Here is an 18,833-nt window from a genome sequence, read left to right on the forward strand (position 1 = left end):
GCATCACATGTAATTTGAGTGGTGACACTTACGTGCTACAGTATAGACTTCTGGAGTTGGCTTGTACTGGGTTGAACCCTTGCGCTGGCTCAGCAGGAGTCAGCGTCCCGGCCAATTGTCGATGAACCGAAATATGGTTCGAAAAAGGCTATACGCAAGCATCAGCAATTATGCTTGCGCCAAGTGGTTCTAACTGTGTGTGAGCTCTACAGCCAGGCAGGGTTTGTGTTTTGAAAGACAAAACCTGGTCTTGTTGTGCGAGGTCCGGGTATGGTAATAAAAATGGAAATTAAGTGTGAATGGGTATGTTGGGAATGCAGTGGTGTTCAGACTATTACAAGTGGGGTAAAACGGGCATTGAAGTTTGAGGTCCAAAAAACATGAAAAATCATAAAATTGCTCCCATTTGCGTAAAACTTGATCAATTCCAACTCTCTTAGATGTATTCGAAAGGTCCTTTGAAGCACTTTAAAATGTGCTATATACATCTTAGATTGGTTTGACTTTTTCCCATAGCTTTTGCAAATTACTGTTAAATTTTTTTTTTTTTAACCTTAATATCTTTTTGCAATAGCCTCCAACACCAATACTCCTATGGTTCAAAAGATAGGCAGTTTTTCTCATAGATTTTTTTCTATAACAAACTTTTTACAACGTTAACTTTTGCCCTGTAGCCCAAGAAGACGGCACTTTTTGGGCTCAATTTTTACATATTCGGAATCCTCGGGAAATTCCACGTAAGTTTGAAGTATTCGAGTCGTAAATTTGATTTTGAAAAATAATTAAATAAAACATTTTTGACAAAAAGTTAGATTTGGTTTACCCTGTGATCTATACGTCAAATGCTGTATCAAGTAGGCGAATATCTGTTTTACCCCTAATCTGACAAAATGTTAAAAAATATTTTAATTCATTCTAAATAGCATTTTTTTCAATCAAATTAACAACTTTTTAACTTCAAACTTACGTGGAATTTCCCGAGGATTCTGAATATGTAAAAATTGAGCCAAAAAGTTAATACCGTAGGCTTATAGTCCATAAAATTACCTATCTTTTGACCTATGGGAGTATGGGTGTTGGAGGCTGTTGCAAAAAGATATTAAGGTTTAAAAAAAAACATTTTTTTACAGTGATTTGCAAAAGCTATGAGAAAAAGTCAAACCAATCTGAGAAGTATATAGCACATTTTAAACGGCTTCAAAGGACCTTTCGAATGCATCTAAGAGAGTTGGAATTGATCAAGTTTAACGCAAATGGGAGCAATTTTATAATTTTTCATGTTTTTTTGACCTCAAACTTCAATGCCCATTTTACCACACTTTCATTTGTCGTAGAGGGCTAATATTTGGTATGAGTTCATCTCATGTATAGACAAACAAACGCTGAAAGTTTCATCCAAATCGGAGCACCTCGATACGACCTGTTACACACTGGTGAGAAACTCGCTCTTAAGAACACCATTTTGTGCAGCTCACAATCCCTCACCTTTTGACCTTCACTGATCCCCGCACGGTGTGTTTTCTAGAACAAACTTTTCAGGAAAAAATATAGTCATAGCTACTTTCAAATACGTCTTATAGCAATTTTTTCAGCTTTCCAATGCTTCTTAGAGCGAAATGTTTCATCGCGAAATTTCTGAGATATCATTATTTTAAGTTTTTTTGTTTTAAAATTCCTTTATTATTTATTGGAAACTTTATATTAACAGTTCAGAAAACTTATCAAATGATGTGTTTTATGTATCATTTACTCATCAAAATGTGCAAAATAAGACAAAAAACAACTTTGTAGAAGGTTGCAAACCGCTAAAATTTTTGAAAATTATGTTTTGCCTGAGTTTTTAAATATAAGGGATTCATTCAGAAATTAAAATCATAAAACCGTGGTGAAATATATTTTTACGAGAATTATAAGATTATTACAAATTTTATGTACAAATATCACGAGTCTGCTCTGATTTAGCTTGTACAACCAAAATTTTGGCAGGTTTGAGTTTTTTAATGGTATTATTGGATTTTAATGAATTAATTCGATATTTACTGAAGCAAACATTAACCAGGAACATAAATTCAAACATGATTTAAAATCGAAAATGTACTACCTATTACTGTTGCAAGCTTCAAAAATCATATTTTCATGAGTATAAAATTAAGATAAAATTTTATAAAATGTTGACTGTTGAAAATGCACTGAAAAGTAGCAATTAAAACTTGAGTCTTTCAACTCAGAATGCTAAAAACACCGTCACAGACCTTTTTTTTTTGTCTAAACGCAAATTAAATATTATTTTAACAAAAAAAAAAACATACCGAAACTTGTTTTCCAAACTATTTGAACAAAGATCAAGGTATATGTAAAACATGTTTAAAATAATGAGATTTATAAGACTTCTATAATATTGCTAATTCCTTGATCATTTCATACAAAACAACTAAAACAGTCAATTCATACTCATGAAAAGTATTTCTCCTTATTTCGAGTATTAAACATGTTTTGTATCCATGCAACTGGCTTATGTTTGGTTAAGGAAATATGATATTTATTCATAAAAATCTAGTAATATCCTATCAATCTCAAACCCCGTGGGCTTTGGTGATGAATGCTAGTCTTAAAGTCTTTACGCTTAGGGACGATAAGATTGGTTTTCCCAGGTCCTGTGGGTCGTCAGGACTTTGGCAACCCTACGGCGCGTGCCTCCGGGTGGCGGATGGAGGATAAAGGGATGAGTTAACTGTAGTGACAGGCTGCAAGGGATCCGGATCCTCAGCAGTCTTCAAAACGGTAAGCTATCCTATGGGCAACGCTTACAAAGATGTTCTCTTAAGAACAAAACGACCTCTTTGAAGAAAAGCGCTCACGCGGACCAGATTACCACATGACGGAACGTGCTTTTACTCTGTAGTACTAGCGCGAGTACTCACACGATAAGCTACGATGCGCGACGAAATGTTGTTGTTGTAATTTTTATGTTAGTCTTTTTTTTTCGGAAGATACTGCTGTCCTTTTTGTTCTGTTCTTTTCGAACCAGTTCCAGATCATACCAGAAAGGAGAACAAGAACAACCAAAGAAAGCAGCATACACCAGAAGGAAGGAAGACGAACACTAAAAGGACGATGAGAAACTACGGCGTCTGCGTGATGCTCCGGATGCGGCTGTAAGCGATTGAAACTTCAACTTGGGGATCGCCAAGGCATGTAGGCCATCAAGCAATTGCAGTTCCCGCAAAAAGTGCCTTTTTCCAGTGAGCGGTAAGATGGGTATTACCCAAGGTGTTACCCATCATCAGGTATGTGACTTTAGTTGTCTTTATTGTTTATAGTCGGCTCACTGGTTGTCAATCTCTCTATGTATTCCTCCTTCTGTAGAAGATTAATTTAGTTTTTCAAATTTCATATTTCGATGCTTTTTTTTCCATTTCTCTTTATCCCAACTTTTCTCTATTTTGACGGTCCTTATGATTTTATTTTAACTTTATTTTTGTTGATATGATCTCAAAATGACGATCATGCTTTGCTTAGATTTTCTAATCGAATCGGTTTTTGGATTCTTATTTTATCTGTCTCGATGGTCCCTTAGTTATCGACAACATGACAACCAGAGAGTCGACTCTTATTATTTTTCATAACTATAATTATTATAACTTTAACAGGTTATAATATATACAGTAATTTCCATTTAAAAAAAAGTTTTGCTGGCATTTTCCCTTAACAGTCAAAACCCGAAGCCTGCAGAATGCGTTACAGTAAATTTTGGCAGGCTTGGGAAATATGCAAAATAACACCAAACTTCAATGTTTTATAGTGTTTTGGAATCGTCAGGATGTCTACTTTAAGTAAAAAATATGCAAATTAGTGGATTTTGGGGCGGGGCTCAGGGGGGAGGGGGTGAACGAAAAAATATCCGAGCAAAATGCGTTACAGTAAATTTGTAAAATTTATATCTCATCCAAACCTGACCAAAACTCAAAGTTTTATAGTGTTTTGGAAAGGTCTTCATCTGAACTTTATGTTAAAAATTTAAAAATACTATGTTTTCAATAAAGTTTTACTAAAAAAGTTTAGTAAACTTTTATTGTTCTACGTACTTACATCAGTAAGAGAATAAAAACATGACTTTTCATAAGAAACATAATCATGCGACATATCTAACTTCCCAAAATTTTATGACTAGTCATTCTGAAACAAAATTGAACCGATTCAAATGAACCGGTTCATCAAACCGGTTCAATAGTTGTACCGGTTGAACGTTTCTGGTACAAAATGTATCATGCGACATATCTAACTCTTTCAAATTGCCTGAATAGTCATTCTACAACAATATTGAACCGATTGTGCTAAACCGGATCATCCAACCGGTTCAATAGTTGTACCGGTTGAGCGTTTCTGGCACAAAATGTATCATGCGACATATCTAACTCTTTCAAATTGCCTGAATAGTCATTCTACAACAATATTGAACCGATTGTGCTAAACCGGTTCATCCAACCGGTTCAATAGTTGTACCGGTTGAGCGTTTCTGGCACAAAATGTATCATGCGACATATCTAACTCTTTCAAATTGCCTGAATAGTCATTCTGCAACATAATTGAATCGATTCAGCAGAACCGGTTCATCCAACCGGTTCAATAGTTGTACCGGTTGAACGTTTCTGGCACAAAATGTATCATGCGACATATCTAACTCTTTCAAATTGCCTGAATAGTCATTCTGCAACATAATTGAATCGATTCAGCAGAACCGGTTCATCCAACCGGTTCAATAGTTGTACCGGTTGAACGTTTCTGGCACAAAATGTATCATGCGACATATCTAACTCTTTCAAATTGCCTGAATAGTCATTCTACAACAATATTGAACCGATTGTGCTAAACCGGATCATCCAACCGGTTCAATAGTTGTACCGGTTGAGCGTTTCTGGCACAAAATGTATCATGCGACATATCTAACTCTTTCAAATTGCCTGAATAGTCATTCTGCAACATAATTGAATCGATTCAGCAGAACCGGTTCATCCAACCGGTTCAATAGTTGTACCGGTTGAACGTTTCTGGCACAAAATGTATCATGCGACATATCTAACTCTTTCAAATTGCCTGAATAGTCATTCTACAACAATATTGAACCGATTGTGCTAAACCGGTTCATCCAACCGGTTCAATAGTTGTACCGGTTGAGCGTTTCTGGCACAAAATGTATCATGCGACATATCTAACTCTTTCAAATTGCCTGAATAGTCATTCTGCAACATAATTGAATCGATTCAGCAGAACCGGTTCATCCAACCGGTTCAATAGTTGTACCGGTTGAACGTTTCTGGCACAAAATGTATCATGCGACATATCTAACTCTTTCAAATTGCCTGAATAGTCATTCTACAACAATATTGAACCGATTGTGCTAAACCGGTTCATCCAACCGGTTCAATAGTTGTACCGGTTGAGCGTTTCTGGCACAAAATGTATCATGCGACATATCTAACTCTTTCAAATTGCCTGAATAGTCATTCTGCAACATAATTGAATCGATTCAGCAGAACCGGTTCATCCAACCGGTTCAATAGTTGTACCGGTTGAACGTTTCTGGCACAAAATGTATCATGCGACATATCTAACTCTTTCAAATTGCCTGAATAGTCATTCCGAAACATAATTGAACCAATTCAGCAAAATTGAACCAATACAGGTAAACCGGATCATCTAACCGGATCAATAATTGTGATTCTTTAAATTCTTTAAATTCTTTAAATTCATTAAATTCTTTAAATTCTTTAAATTCTTTAAATTCTTTAAATTCTTTAAATTCTTTAAATTCTTTAAATTCTTTAAATTCTTTAAATTCTTTAAATTCTTTAAATTCTTTAAATTCTTTAAATTCTTTAAATTCTTTAAATTCTTTAAATTCTTTAAATTCTTTAAATTCTTTAAATTCTTTAAATTCTTTAAATTCTTTAAATTCTTTAAATTCTTTAAATTCTTTAAATTCTTTAAATTCTTTAAATTCTTTAAATTCTTTAAATTCTTTAAATTCTTTAAATTCTTTAAATTCTTTAAATTCTTTAAATTCTTTAAATTCTTTAAATTCTTTAAATTCTTTAAATTCTTTAAATTCTTTAAATTCTTTAAATTCTTTAAATTCTTTAAATTCTTTAAATTCTTTAAATTCTTTAAATTCTTTAAATTCTTTAAATTCTTTAAATTCTTTAAATTCTTTAAATTCTTTAAATTCTTTAAATTCTTTAAATTCTTTAAATTCTTTAAATTCTTTAAATTCTTTAAATTCTTTAAATTCTTTAAATTCTTTAAATTCTTTAAATTCTTTAAATTCTTTAAATTCTTTAAATTCTAAAAAAATAGTTCTTTAAATTCTTGAAATTATTTCAATTATTTAAATCCCTCAATTCATTAAATTCTTTAAAAAATGTAAATTATTCAAGTTCTTTAAATTCTTAAAATTATTTCAATTATTTAATTTCTTTAAATTCTCTAAAACAGCGATTCTCAACCTTCTTCTAGGCCGGTATCCCCTACCATGTATATCAAGTAGGCCCGGTACCCCGTTGAGAATCGCTGCTCTGAAACAATGTCTATAAAATGCAACCTGAAGAAAGTTTTTTGGTCTTATAGTTGAAAAGTTACGAGTAAAAGAATACAAAGGTTTTTAGAAAATCGTCAAAAAAAGAAGGCGGTGCCACAGAAAAGGGATGGCCACATCGGCCCTAAGGGGTACACAGTTCAGACTCGATTATCCGAAGCTTCGATTATCTAAAGTTTCGAAGTTCAATTATCAAAATACGAAGTTCAATTATCCGAAGGTTTGTATGGGACTTCGAAGGGTGCGGGACATTTCGCCGAAGGTCGTTTCGACGAATCGACATTTCGCCAAATGGACATTTCGCCGAATTTAAAAAAAGAGAAAGCGAAAAAGGAAAAAATAAAAAGAAAAAGAAATGGATAAAAAAAGTACTAAAATAGGGTTTGAGGATACTTCTGTGAGTTTTTGCATCCTTTCAAACAAGAATCGTTCTTGGTAATTTTGGTGTTTTTATATTTTTGTTTACCTTTAATTTTAATCTTTTTTTTTAATTCGGCGAAATGTACATTCGGTGAAACGACCCATTCGGCGAAACGACCTACGGCGAAATGTCCATTCGGCGAAACGACATTCGGCCTGCCTTGTAAATAAAAAAATGCATTTTTAATATATCTTGGATTTGAAATTTCTGAAATATTTCAGAGTAGTTTATGAGTTGTTTGTGAGGTTTAAGCTCGACCATCAAAAATAAGAAAACAAAAAAAATATTTTTCGTGATTGGTTATCCGAAGTGATTTTTTCCGAGGCTTTCGGATAATCAAGTCTGGACTGTATAGGCGAATTTTAACTTTTTAAATCCCCCCCCCCCCCCCCTCCAGATTTTTGTGCTGACTTTGAAAGGAGACAAAACCCATAAATATTTGTTTTACCAGCCTGAGAGATTTCAAGAAATTTTACAGAAATTGGATAAATCTTGGTGAAAACTTATTATTCAGGCATAGGATATGTTTATTCTACAACAATTGAAGTCGTTTAGTTTAGCTGAAACGGTTCAATTATGTTGCAGAATGCCTATTCAAGCAATTTGAAATAGTTAGATATGTCGCATGATACATTTTGTGCCAGAAACGCTCAACCGGTATAACTATTGAACTGGTGTGATGAACCGGTTCAGCTGAATCGGTTCAATTTTGATTCAGAATGACTATTCAGGCGATTTGAAAGAATTAGATGTGTCGCATGATACATTTTGTGCCGGAAATGTTTAACCGGTACAACTATTGAACCGGTTAAGCTGAATCGGTTCAATTTGGATTCATAATGACTATTCAGGCAATTTGAAAGAGTTAGATGTATTGCATGATACATTTTGTGCCAGAAACGTTCAACCGGTATAACTATTGAACCGGTGGGATGAACCGGTTCTGCTGAATCGATTCAATTATGTTGCAGAATGACTATTCAGGCAATTTGAAAGAGTTAGATATGTCGCATGATACATTTTGTACCAGAAACGCTCAACCGGTACAACTATTGAACCGGTTGGATGAACCGGTTAAGCACAATCGGTTTAATATTGTTGTAGAATGACTATTCAGGCAATTTGAAAGAGTTAGATGATGATGATACATTTTGTGCCAGAAACGCTCAACCGGTACAACTATTGAACCGGTTGGATGAACCGGTTTAGCACAATCGGTTCAATATTGTTGCAGAATGACTATTCAGGCAATTTGAAAGAGTTAGATATGTCGCATGATACATTTTGTGCCAGAAACGTTCAACCGGTACAACTATTGAACCGGTTGGATGAACCGGTTCTGCTGAATCGATTCAATTATGTTGCAGAATGACTATTCAGGCAATTTGAAAGAGTTAGATATGTCGCATGATACATTTTGTGCCAGAAACGCTCAACCGGTACAACTATTGAACCGGTTGGATGATCCGGTTTAGCACAATCGGTTCAATATTGTTGTAGAATGACTATTCAGGCAATTTGAAAGAGTTAGATATGTCGCATGATATATTTTGTGCCAGAAACGTTCAACCGGTACAACTATTGAACCGGTTTGATGAACCGGTTCATTTGAATCGGTTCAATTTTGTTTCAGAATGACTAGTCATAAAATTTTGGGAAGTTGGATATGTCGCATGATTATGTTTCTGATGAAAAGTCATGTTTTTATTCTCTTACTGATGTAAGTACGTAGAACAATAAAAGTTTACTAAACTTTTTTAGTAAAACTTTATTGAAAACATAGTATTTTTAAATTTTTAACATAAAGTTCAGATGAAGACCTTTCCAAAACACTATAAAACTTTGAGTTTTGGTCAGGTTTTGCATGCACGCAGAAAAATCGGATAGTGCATCCAGCAAAATGTTGGTTTGTGCCCACAAACATGATTGTCATCTCAGGGCCAGCAAACATGTTTATCAGATTCAACCTAACAAGTTTGTGGGTTTGATAAACGAGATAGTTGCCATTCAAACGTAACTTGTTTGTAATTCCAATAATCATTATGGCCAGAGTAACAAACATGTTTGTTGAACCTACAAACATGCAGGGTTGAATGAATTATCACGATTGTTGACTCAATAAATTATTCAATTGTTTATTAATGCTACAATTCATTGGGCCAAATTGGCAATGCTAGCAGCATTGTCAATGTGGCCAATGAAATGTCTTGCTGAAAGACTTTCTTTGGCTTTATACTATAGTAAAAATAGAAAAATAGATTTTAATTGTTTTATTCTCAGTTGATGCTAACGTTCAAGTTACAGTAACGATAGTACAATTTTCCGTTTAACGTGTGTAGATTAGTGGCCCTAATATTAACATGGTTGATGTTGCTTATTAATTCTGCCTCGCTTGTTTTGATAACCTCAAATGATTGTAAATGTTCGTTGAAGTGCTGGTACTGAATTTTCAATCCGATCAATGAAATGTTTTCGTCCCTGTCAATTAATATTCTTTCCAATTCAAACAACTTGAACATGCTGCCATAATCAATCACAAAAATTGTTCCTTGTGCATACACTGATCCGTACTTAATAAATTTGTTGAGGTATTGTGAAGATTGGTCGTGTGGCGTTCGTTTGGACTCAGATAAATCGATTGCAGGTGGAATAAAAACATTATTGACAACATTATACGCAAATTTGTACCCTACTTTGATACCTAATGATTTGCAAAGATTTAACTTGTTGTTGTTGCTTCTGCAATACTGCTTTGCTTCCTTATGCTTTGCTTCTCCCCTCATAGCCCACTGGTGACGAGGTGTTCCAGAACTTAGTATAAATGATGAGTAGTGTACAAGGTTATGGTGCTTAGGTTTAAGTGTGTCGTTGAACAAATGTTGGTATTGTTCATGATGATTACTTACTAAATTTCTTAGAATATGGATTAAACTAGCATTAATTTGACGCAACATTAAAATATGGCAAATTTTTAAAAGATTACAAAAGTATAACCAGACTTCATCGTTTGTTGGAATCTTATCTCCTATTATCAGTGGAATAAATGTAACAAAAGTTTTTACCTCACTCGCGGTCATTCGCAGTTTGTTCTTGGCAAAATTCAATTCTTTAATATCATTCGGAATATTTGACGAGTTCAGCTTTCCGAAAACAAACAAATTTTTCCTCCTGTTAAGATCGTCTAAACTAAAGTACTTTTTGATTGTTATAAAATAGTGAAGACAGTGTTGTAGTCCGTAAAGGCAAACTCCCTCCCACAGATCATGCATAACGTCGAAATAAACATTGTAGACTAAGTGAAACGAGGGAATTTTGTTGAACACACACTTATTTTTTATGCCTGTCTGCGATGGGTCTGCCAGCTGTAAGTCACTTTCGTAGTTTTGTCTAGTTCTCAAACTTTTGCTATATTCGATCAAATCCGTCTGCCTCTGCTCGTAGTTTCTCTTACACATTCGACAATAGAAGTTGGCTCGCGTTGATTCCACCAGATCGAGTATTCCTGACAGACCTAGATTATCTCCTGTTATGAAAGCCAACATAAAATAAACACGAATGGAGTTTCCTTCATAACTAATCTCTAGACCGTCAGTTTCTAACTCGATTAAAATGTCTATCAGTGAGGTGAACAGGACGTCGTTACTAAACAACTTGCGATCTTCTGTCAGCACATATCCAGCAATTAAAATGTTAACAAGTTTGGATAGGACGTAGCTCGGCAAGCAGGGAATGTAATAATAAATGCCACAAATAGATGTTGATGCTGCATGGGGCGAGACTGTGTCGGTTGTCGTAAAGTCATCGAAGAATAGGTTTAAAGGAATAACGGTTTTGGCTGGGTCGGTTCTTGCTTGCCACACGGTACCGTCAACGACTGTCCTGACGTAACCGTCTTTCGAAGGCGACAGATGATCCAAGATTGTTTTTAACACGCCCGCCGACTCAAGATATTTCCGTAGCTGAAACTTGATAGGCATCAATATTCCTAAAATAAATTAAAAAAATAGTCAATTATTTATAAACTTTTATTAGATCGAATGCTCACCTGTGATCGGGTCGTTATCCATCTTTAATTCGTTCCTAACAACACCTGGCTGCAGATGATTACTTATGACAAACTCTCTAGCATCGTGGTACAGGTCAAGTTTTTGAAGTTTTTTCTTGAATAAATACTCGCTTTCGTCTCCTTCGAGACTACATACTAAATCGTCAAGAACCTTTCGTCCTTCAGGTGTGACCAATCCGATGGTTGCCAGTTGAGCAAAAACTTGATGAAACGGGTCGTAGATTCGCTCGTGCAGGTCCTTTTTCAAATCAAATACAGTACCACGGGGCATTGAACTAATGTCGAGCCATTTTAAGCTCAACTCGAGATTCATCATTTCCATTTTTGCTACTAACTCGTCTTGAATGGGGAATCGGTTTACTCGGTTTTGAACATTACTTTCCAAATTAGGTACTATTGCAAGTAGATCATGATCTGGGACGCTGACGTGTTGTTGTGAAGCATTATCTGGTCTATTGTTTACTGTAGTGGGAGAAATGAGTTGTGTTTCGTGTGATTGGAAAGAGTCGCTTGTGTTGTCTGTATTTTTGAAATGACTGTTGAAATGTCGTATAAAAGATGCTCTTAAGCCGAAAGTTCGTGTGCACCTTCCGATGTTGCATCCGTACTTAGTCAACGCGCCGTGAAACTTGTTTAAATGATCATACAAACGGTGGAACTCGGCAGCCTTCCAGGTGCACGCTGTTACGATGCAATGAATCATTTTTCTTCGGCGAGTCTCTTCAACGTACGGTTCAGTCCAGCAATGGCCGGTTTGGTGATGTCAAACTCGTACAGATATCCGGCCAGAAGGCTCCAGATATCATCCGATTGTGGTGGGTAGCTGATATCGTAAGCTTTGAACAGCTTCAAACACACGTCCAACGCTTTCAAAAAACTGTTGAACTTGAACGAGAACGATTTGTGCCACAACGTGAAGCCACTGGGGGCTTGGCCACCGAGTACGACGATGACTGGAGTAACCGGTAAGCCTTTCTCGTCGAAACGGGCGGATACCCGCGACAAGTCTTCTTGAAGTAAAGCAAAATCCGTGACTGTCACGCACATTGTCTCCTTTGTCTCGGCAACTGACGGTTTCCAGGGTTTGGATTTGGCGGTCTTGCCGACCGGATGTTTGCACGCTAAAAAGTGAGCCAGCAGCGATAGCACGGTAACATTTTTAGAATCTGAAAAAAAAGAACTATTTTTTTATTCTTTTTGGTTTCAAAATGATACTATTTACCTTCTGAGCAGTTGCCGTCCAGTGAAGTAAGAAGCGCCTTTCCTTCTGCGTCAGTGATTTCCAGTCGGAGAATCCGGATGATTGCACTGGAGAAACTTTCCCAGCGATCAAACAAGCTGGTCTCTCTTTCGGGAAAACGTTTAGCAAAATCGATTTGTATTAGTTGATATCCGAGGTGGTTCTTCAGAGTAGGATAAAGATCAGCAATCGTTTCACAGGTTGGGTGGTCCAATTGGGATAGTTGCAGCAATCGAATATGGCTGGTAGCTTTCCACTTCGTACGCAAGTCTTCCCAATCGTCTTGGTTGTGTATAAACCACTGCTTGAGCTTCTCGTACTGTTCAACTAAAAAGAAAGAAAAAAAAAATCAACATACGTCTACAGTATAACCGTACTGTTTCGGCATTTTGTAAAACGAAATGTTAAAATCGATGCACCATCGGTTTAACAAAGTGATTCAAAAGGTGACCACCTGTTTCCTCTTTTTCACTTGCACACACACATACACACACACACACACACACACACACACACACACACACACACACACACACACACACACACACACACACACACACACACACACACACACACGCTTAACTTGTGGACGTTGTTATTGTCCATCTAATTTGATTGATTTTTCGAAGAAATTATAAAGATTTTAGTACCTTCAGATTTGGTTATTCCGCTGGCTTGTGCTGAACTTGGTCCAGCCTCGGATGTCGAACTGATCGCAGAGGCTGTCGTCTTCTTTTTCCCAGGGATGTTGGCATTGCGGTCATACAGACAACCTCGCGCGTACCTCCGTTTCACGATTTTTCCGGAAGCGTCCTTGTACTGGGAAGGCTCGTACCACGTATTCTGAAATGAAAAAAGAAAAATATTGATTAATAGGCTGAAAAAACTATGAATCAAAGAAAAAATTTACCTCGGGAACGTCGGGAAACAACTTGAAAAGCTCTTCGGCCCTTTGCTTCAACTCCGACGGCGTTAGTTTGGAAAAGCGGTAGAAGAACTCGTCCACAACGATGTTTGTAATTGCAATTCGGTCCTTCCGGGTTAGAAACTTCAGTTCCGATGCGTTGTAGTGATCAATTATCGATTTGCCTCTTGGGGAGTTCGTGAGCAGGTAAGTGGCCGTGCACTGCTCTCGGCCGACAGCGGTTTGTGCCGTCGTTTCCGGATTGACCGCTGGAAGAATCACTCCGGTCGTCAACGCTGGAAGTCCCTGAAAATATATTTTTCGAGTTATTGTTAATGAAAAACCAGTTTAGCATAATTTTTACCTGGCTAATCCGCCAATTACTCAATCCCGCGATAATCTTAGTCCTTTCCGCCAAGAAAGGTGGCTGAACCAAGGCTTCCACTTCTGGCCGCTCGATAATCCGTAGAGTAGAAAGTGTGTAACGATTTGCTTTAAAAAAAACGGATCAGAACTAATCCTTTTAACAAATAATGAATACTTACTTATGAAAGCTGAAATCACCTCCGCCTGCACTTCAAACTCACTAAGCAAATTGAACACTTCTATTTCCTCTGGACTTAGCGATTCAAAAACAAATTCTTCCACAATTTCCACGGCGTCTTTGGAATCGGTTTCGTCCGCCATATTGATCTGAGTAACGGTAAATGCCACAGCGAAAAGTTTTCTCAAGTACACTGTCAAATTTAGCTACACGCTGCAAAAAAGAAACGCGAAAACGGCAAACCAGTTTGTTGAACCAACAAACATCATGGAAGTGTCGATAAAATCTGTTTATTAAATTGGTAAACATGGTTTGTTGCCTTAATAAAACATGATTGTTGGTGTTAAATAACATGTTTGTTGATTCAAGCTTACAAAATTTTTGTGCGTGTGAGATATAAATTTTACAAATTTACTGTAACGCATTTTGCTCGGATATTTTTTCGTTCACCCCCTCCCCCCTGAGCCCCGCCCCAAAATCCACTAATTTGCATATTTTTTACTTAAAGTAGACATTCTGAAGATTCCAAAACACTATAAAACATTAAAGTTTGGTGTTATTTTGCATATTTCCCAAGCCTGCAAAAATTTACTGTAACGCATTCTGCAGGCTTCGGGTTGTACAGGGAAATTTTTTCCTTCGGGTCTTGACTGTTAACTGTTAATTTTGCTTTTATTGCTTTGTTGGAACAGTCAAGTTGTCAATCAGTAAAAGTCCGTTAGCGTATGGAAAATGTACTCCGTTTGCACGTGCTACTTGATCCTGGTTTTGGGAGTTTAACAGTTTTACTTTTAACAGTTAGAACCTTCAAACCTTCACTGTGGGGGAGCGGCGATAGAGAACGAAATATCAAATTAGAATATTTACAACAATACACACTCTCACATACACAATCTCATTATAACCTACCCAATCATGTCCTCTTTCCCCGCTCCCCATGGGGTGTAAGTGGCACTTCACAGGCTAACACATTCATTACCTTTCCTTGACAAAACCGGACTGACTTGATCCTAGCTGTCCCACCTCGCTCCGCAAAAAAAAAAAAAAAAAAAAAAAAAAAAAAAAAAAAAAAAAAAAAAAAAAAAAAAAAAAAAAAAAAAAAAAAAAAAAAAAAAAAAAAAAAAAAAATCCTATCAATCTCAAACCAGCAAAAATTTCGGTTGTATCAGCTAATTCCAAGCTAAATCAGAACAGACAGGAGTTATTTGTATACAACAATTATGATAATCTATTTGTTCTTGTGAAAAGCATATTTTAATACGGTTTGAGGATTTTCATTTCTGAATAAATCCCATATCTTCAAAAATTCGGTTAAAACTTCATTTTTAAAATGTTTAGCGGTTTGCAACCTTCAACAAAGTTGTTTTTTATCTTATTTTGCACATTTTGATGAGTAAATGCCACATGAAACATATCATTTGACAAGTTTTCTGGACTGTTATTTAAAAGTTTTCAATAAATGGTTAAGGATTTTAAAACAAAAACTTAAAATATAGATTTCTCAGAAATTTCTCGATGAAACATTTCGCTCTTAGACGCATTGGAAAGCTGAGAAAATTTCTTGTAAGACACATTTGAAAGTAGCGATGACTATTTTTTCTCCTTAAGGTTACCCAGAAATTCGATTTCAATCCTGAGATATTCAATAAAAACCGAAAAAACTCCGTGCAATTTTGTCACTTTTCATATGAAAGAAGTTTCAATCTTGTCGTGCTATCTTACCACAGCTTGAAAATTGATGTAAGTGCGACAACTGGCCAAAGGGATTTCATTCGATTTTCAGCGTCGATTTGAAATGTTAACTTGACATCGTTTCTAATGACGTCCTACTGCCTTCTTCCCTTTTCACTTCCAGGTTGCATCAGCGCGGCATGCGTGTTCATGCTCTGGACGCGTCACCTCGTCATCGTGTACATGTACATCGTGTCGGTGGGGCTGATCTTCCTGTCCTACTGGAGCAACGTGTCGGCGCTGTCCGTCATCTCCGACGGCCCGAGCCTGCTCGAGGACATCCTGTCGCTGAACATGGAGCGGCTGCTCGACCCGGGAGGTGTCGCCCTTTCGATTCTGCCCCATCTGCTGGCCCAGTGGCTGATGGGGGTCATCTTTGCGTACATCCACTTGGGACCAAAGTGAGTCGGGGGTGACGTTAGCCCCTTTCTTTTGAGGGTTTTTTTAATGAGTTGCTTTTTCCAGATACAAAATCATCCAGAAAGCGCTGCCATTCAGCTTCCTGATGCCACTGTTCCTGGCGATGCTGCCGCTGCCGACGGTGGTGCTGAAACATTCCCCCGCGTTCGCAGCGATTCTTCCGCTGGTCCTGTCCAAGATTGCCCTGTGGAGTTCGTCCTTTGACGTGGTCAAGACGATCCTCAACGGGTACCAGCACGCGCGCAACTTTGCCAGCAACTTTGGCATTTCCGCCCTCATCGAGAACGAGTGGCAGCGGCTGAACGTACCGTGCGTGCTGCGAGCCTTCTGGACGCTTCGACTGCTCGAGCAGCTCGTCAGCCTGCTGGTGGCGTCGGATGTGCCGCTCCGGTTTGCCGCCACCATCCAGAGTTTGCTGGTGAGCGGGTGCGAGACGCTGACCGCCGTTCTCGGCATGACCAGCATCATTTCACTCATCTGTCACTACATCGGGAAGGCGTTCCAGCTGTTTCTGCTGTCGGAGGACTACGACGAGGACAAGTCGATCGGCACCGTGTCGGCGATCCTGTTCTACATCCTGGCGCTGCAAACCGGGCTGACGTCGCTCACGCCGGACAAACGGTTCGTGCGGCTTTGCCGAAATCTGTGTCTGCTTATCACGGCCCTGCTGCACTTCCTGCACAACATTGTTGCACCGATCCTGATGTCGCTCAGCGCCGCGCGGAATCCGTCGAGGTAAGTTTTGAGTTTTGTCGGGCCAGCAATTGTCTTAACATTTCAATCGACCTTGCAGGAAACGTCACGCCCGCGCCCTCATGGTGTGCGCATTCCTGCTGCTCACTCCGGTTGGTCTGCTGAGCATCCTGTGGTCACGACACTCACCGTCAACCTGGTTACTGGCCGTGACGGCGTTTTCCGTGGAGGTCATCGTTAAGGTATGTCCTTTTGCCTTACTATGCTGAATGTTGAACCCAACTGAAGTCACTATTTTTAAGGTCCTGGTCAGCCTAGCGACCTACACGCTATTCCTGCTGGACGCCCGGCGGCAAACGTTCTGGGAGAAGCTGGACGACTACGTGTACTACATCCGGGCGTTTGGCAATTCGGTCGAGTTCTGTTTCGGCATCTTTCTCTTCTTCAACGGCGCCTGGATTCTCATCTTCGAGTCAGGTATTTCCCGCGCAAACTTGTGTGCCCATCAATTGGTTGCTTTCTCTCTGCACTTATATTTTTTGGTGAAGCTCATCCGTCTGGGACGTTCTTGTGTTTAGTCGTACTGTTTGTTATCTTTCTTTCGTTTTTTTTTATAGTTTTGTTTCAAAAGTTTTATTTTTACTTTTCCCCCTTCTCTCCTGTACCCAAAAACGACCCGTCTTTTCTTTTGAACTTGCTTTCCCCCTATTTTTTCCTTATACTATTTCTACGAAAAAAATGAAAAAAAACCAACACAAAACTTGCGACTGTTTTTGCACACAAACCCAAACAAAAAACTATACCCGTGCGACTTGACAAAACTCAGCTACCATTCCTGTAGGCGGTGCGATCCGGGCGCTGATGATGTGCATCCACGCGTACTTCAACATCTGGTGTGAGGCGCGCGCCGGCTGGGGCGTGTTCATGAAGCGCCGGACGGCGGTCCACAAGATCAGCTCGCTGCCGGAGGCGACGCCGCAGCAGCTGCGCACGTTCGACGACGTGTGCGCCATCTGCTATCAGGTGAGTCAAAGGGGGCCAACGAAGCTGAGTAGGTACCTACTTTGAATGTCTGAAAATTACCAATTTTGTGTAATGCACCAAAAGATCGCTGTCTAAGTTGCCACAGAATTCATCAAAACTGATCCGGAGCGTTTGGTACGGTATGTCCACGCATCCTTCCTCCTCTGTTGATTCTATGAAACATGTGATCCGTTCACAGAGTCCGTTTCTGCGGCCCGGCCACTAAATGTTTTTGCTGTTCATAACGGCTTACTGTTACACGTTTCAAGAGAGCGTTATTTTATTACGTAACGCAGATGGGGGGGAGGGTTGTTCGATGGCCGTGTTACGCTCCATTCAAAATTTTTAAAATAAGTATGGAAATATTGTTAAGAGGGAGGGGAGAATTGATCCCAAAATCCGAATTTTTGCGTTACGTAATGAAAGAATGCTCCCCAAATAACCCCAAATTTTTATGACATGGCTTATACTGCCGTTCTACGCATAATTGTCCCATGTTCAAAAAAGTGCAACTGAGAAAAACGCGATTGAAATTTTTCGACCGTTTTTTGTGTTTCTACGCAGAATTGTCCCTATTCACCCTGTAAGTCCCTAATCATCCCAGTTAGCAGTTTATCACTCTTATTAGTATTCCTCTTGCTATACAATAGGTAAACAAGACACAATACTTCGTCAAACTGATAATTTCGTGATAGAAAATACTTGGTGGGACAATTATGCGTAGAAGTACAACGATGGGACAAACAGACTTGGTGTTGTTTTCAATGAGTTTCCGAACAAAGTACTTGATTTTATGTGTTTTTCGAAAAGTAAACGTCAAACCAAACCTAAAAATGTCAAGAAGTCAGAATCGACCAAAAATGACATGGGACAATTATGCGTAGAACGGCAGTATAGGTCAGGTAACTACCTTTCAAATGCAACTGGAATCATCTGACGGTTGAACCATTTCAAAGATACAGGCTTTTAAACTTGAGAGTTCAAAATTGAATCTACAGATTGCATCGATTTATATATCAAAATAACCATTTGCAACAAGAACCAACCAAATTGGTTGTAATTTCTATTTTTGCGAGCCAAATACTTTTCTAGGTCCGTACGGACCCGAAACATAGACGCTTATATTTTTTTATCGAGAAATTAAAAAGAGAGAAGTGAGCCGGTAACATGGAGTTAAACTCTCGCAACTATCATGGTAA

General features: G+C 38.2%; 3 protein-coding genes across 4 annotated transcripts in view; 1 reads left to right on the forward strand and 2 right to left on the reverse strand.

Annotated features, from left to right (window-relative positions):
* Positions 1-18,833, forward strand: part of LOC120418736 (protein TRC8 homolog) — a 68,288-nt gene that overhangs the window by 31,820 nt on the left and 17,635 nt on the right. The window contains exons 2-6 of one of the 2 annotated variants that reach the window (XM_039581209.2): positions 15,623-15,899; positions 15,964-16,653; positions 16,712-16,853; positions 16,914-17,088; positions 17,438-17,634. In XM_039581209.2, the coding sequence (XP_039437143.1) occupies positions 15,623-15,899; positions 15,964-16,653; positions 16,712-16,853; positions 16,914-17,088; positions 17,438-17,634 (1,481 nt within the window). The remainder of the gene's footprint in view (positions 1-15,622; positions 15,900-15,963; positions 16,654-16,711; positions 16,854-16,913; positions 17,089-17,437; positions 17,635-18,833) is intronic. The other variant, XM_039581211.2, reaches the window with a different exon arrangement.
* Positions 8,882-11,752, reverse strand: LOC128092272 (uncharacterized). Its single transcript, XM_039581212.2, has 2 exons — positions 11,059-11,752; positions 8,882-10,998 (listed from the first exon to the last, which is right to left on the reverse strand). Exons 1-2 carry the CDS (start codon positions 11,399-11,401, stop codon positions 9,290-9,292), a joined length of 2,052 nt encoding a protein of 683 aa, XP_039437146.1. The 5' UTR covers positions 11,402-11,752; the 3' UTR covers positions 8,882-9,289.
* Positions 11,776-14,129, reverse strand: LOC120418737 (uncharacterized). The gene is made up of 6 exons (XM_039581213.2): positions 13,769-14,129; positions 13,588-13,715; positions 13,230-13,529; positions 12,970-13,162; positions 12,302-12,646; positions 11,776-12,245 (listed from the first exon to the last, which is right to left on the reverse strand). Exons 1-6 carry the CDS (start codon positions 13,908-13,910, stop codon positions 11,779-11,781), a joined length of 1,575 nt encoding a protein of 524 aa, XP_039437147.1. The 5' UTR covers positions 13,911-14,129; the 3' UTR covers positions 11,776-11,778.

Source organism: Culex pipiens, chromosome 1, assembly GCF_016801865.2.
Source record: "Culex pipiens pallens isolate TS chromosome 1, TS_CPP_V2, whole genome shotgun sequence".
Classification (NCBI taxonomy): domain Eukaryota; kingdom Metazoa; phylum Arthropoda; class Insecta; order Diptera; family Culicidae; genus Culex; species Culex pipiens.

Excerpts from the sequence above, each read along its gene's own strand:
- LOC120418737 (XM_039581213.2), bottom strand. The coding sequence starts at position 13,910 with ATGGCGGACGAAACCGATTCCAAAGACGCCGTGGAAATTGTGGAAGAA. Across the intron at positions 13,716-13,768 it reads GGTGATTTCAGCTTTCATAA|CAAATCGTTACACACTTTCT; the intron begins GTAAGTATTCAT and ends TTTTTTTTAAAG. Across the intron at positions 12,647-12,969 it reads CGGAATAACCAAATCTGAAG|TTGAACAGTACGAGAAGCTC; the intron begins GTACTAAAATCT and ends CTTTCTTTTTAG.
- LOC128092272 (XM_039581212.2), bottom strand. The coding sequence starts at position 11,401 with ATGGAAATGATGAATCTCGAGTTGAGCTTAAAATGGCTCGACATTAGT. Across the intron at positions 10,999-11,058 it reads GGATAACGACCCGATCACAG|GAATATTGATGCCTATCAAG; the intron begins GTGAGCATTCGA and ends AATTTATTTTAG.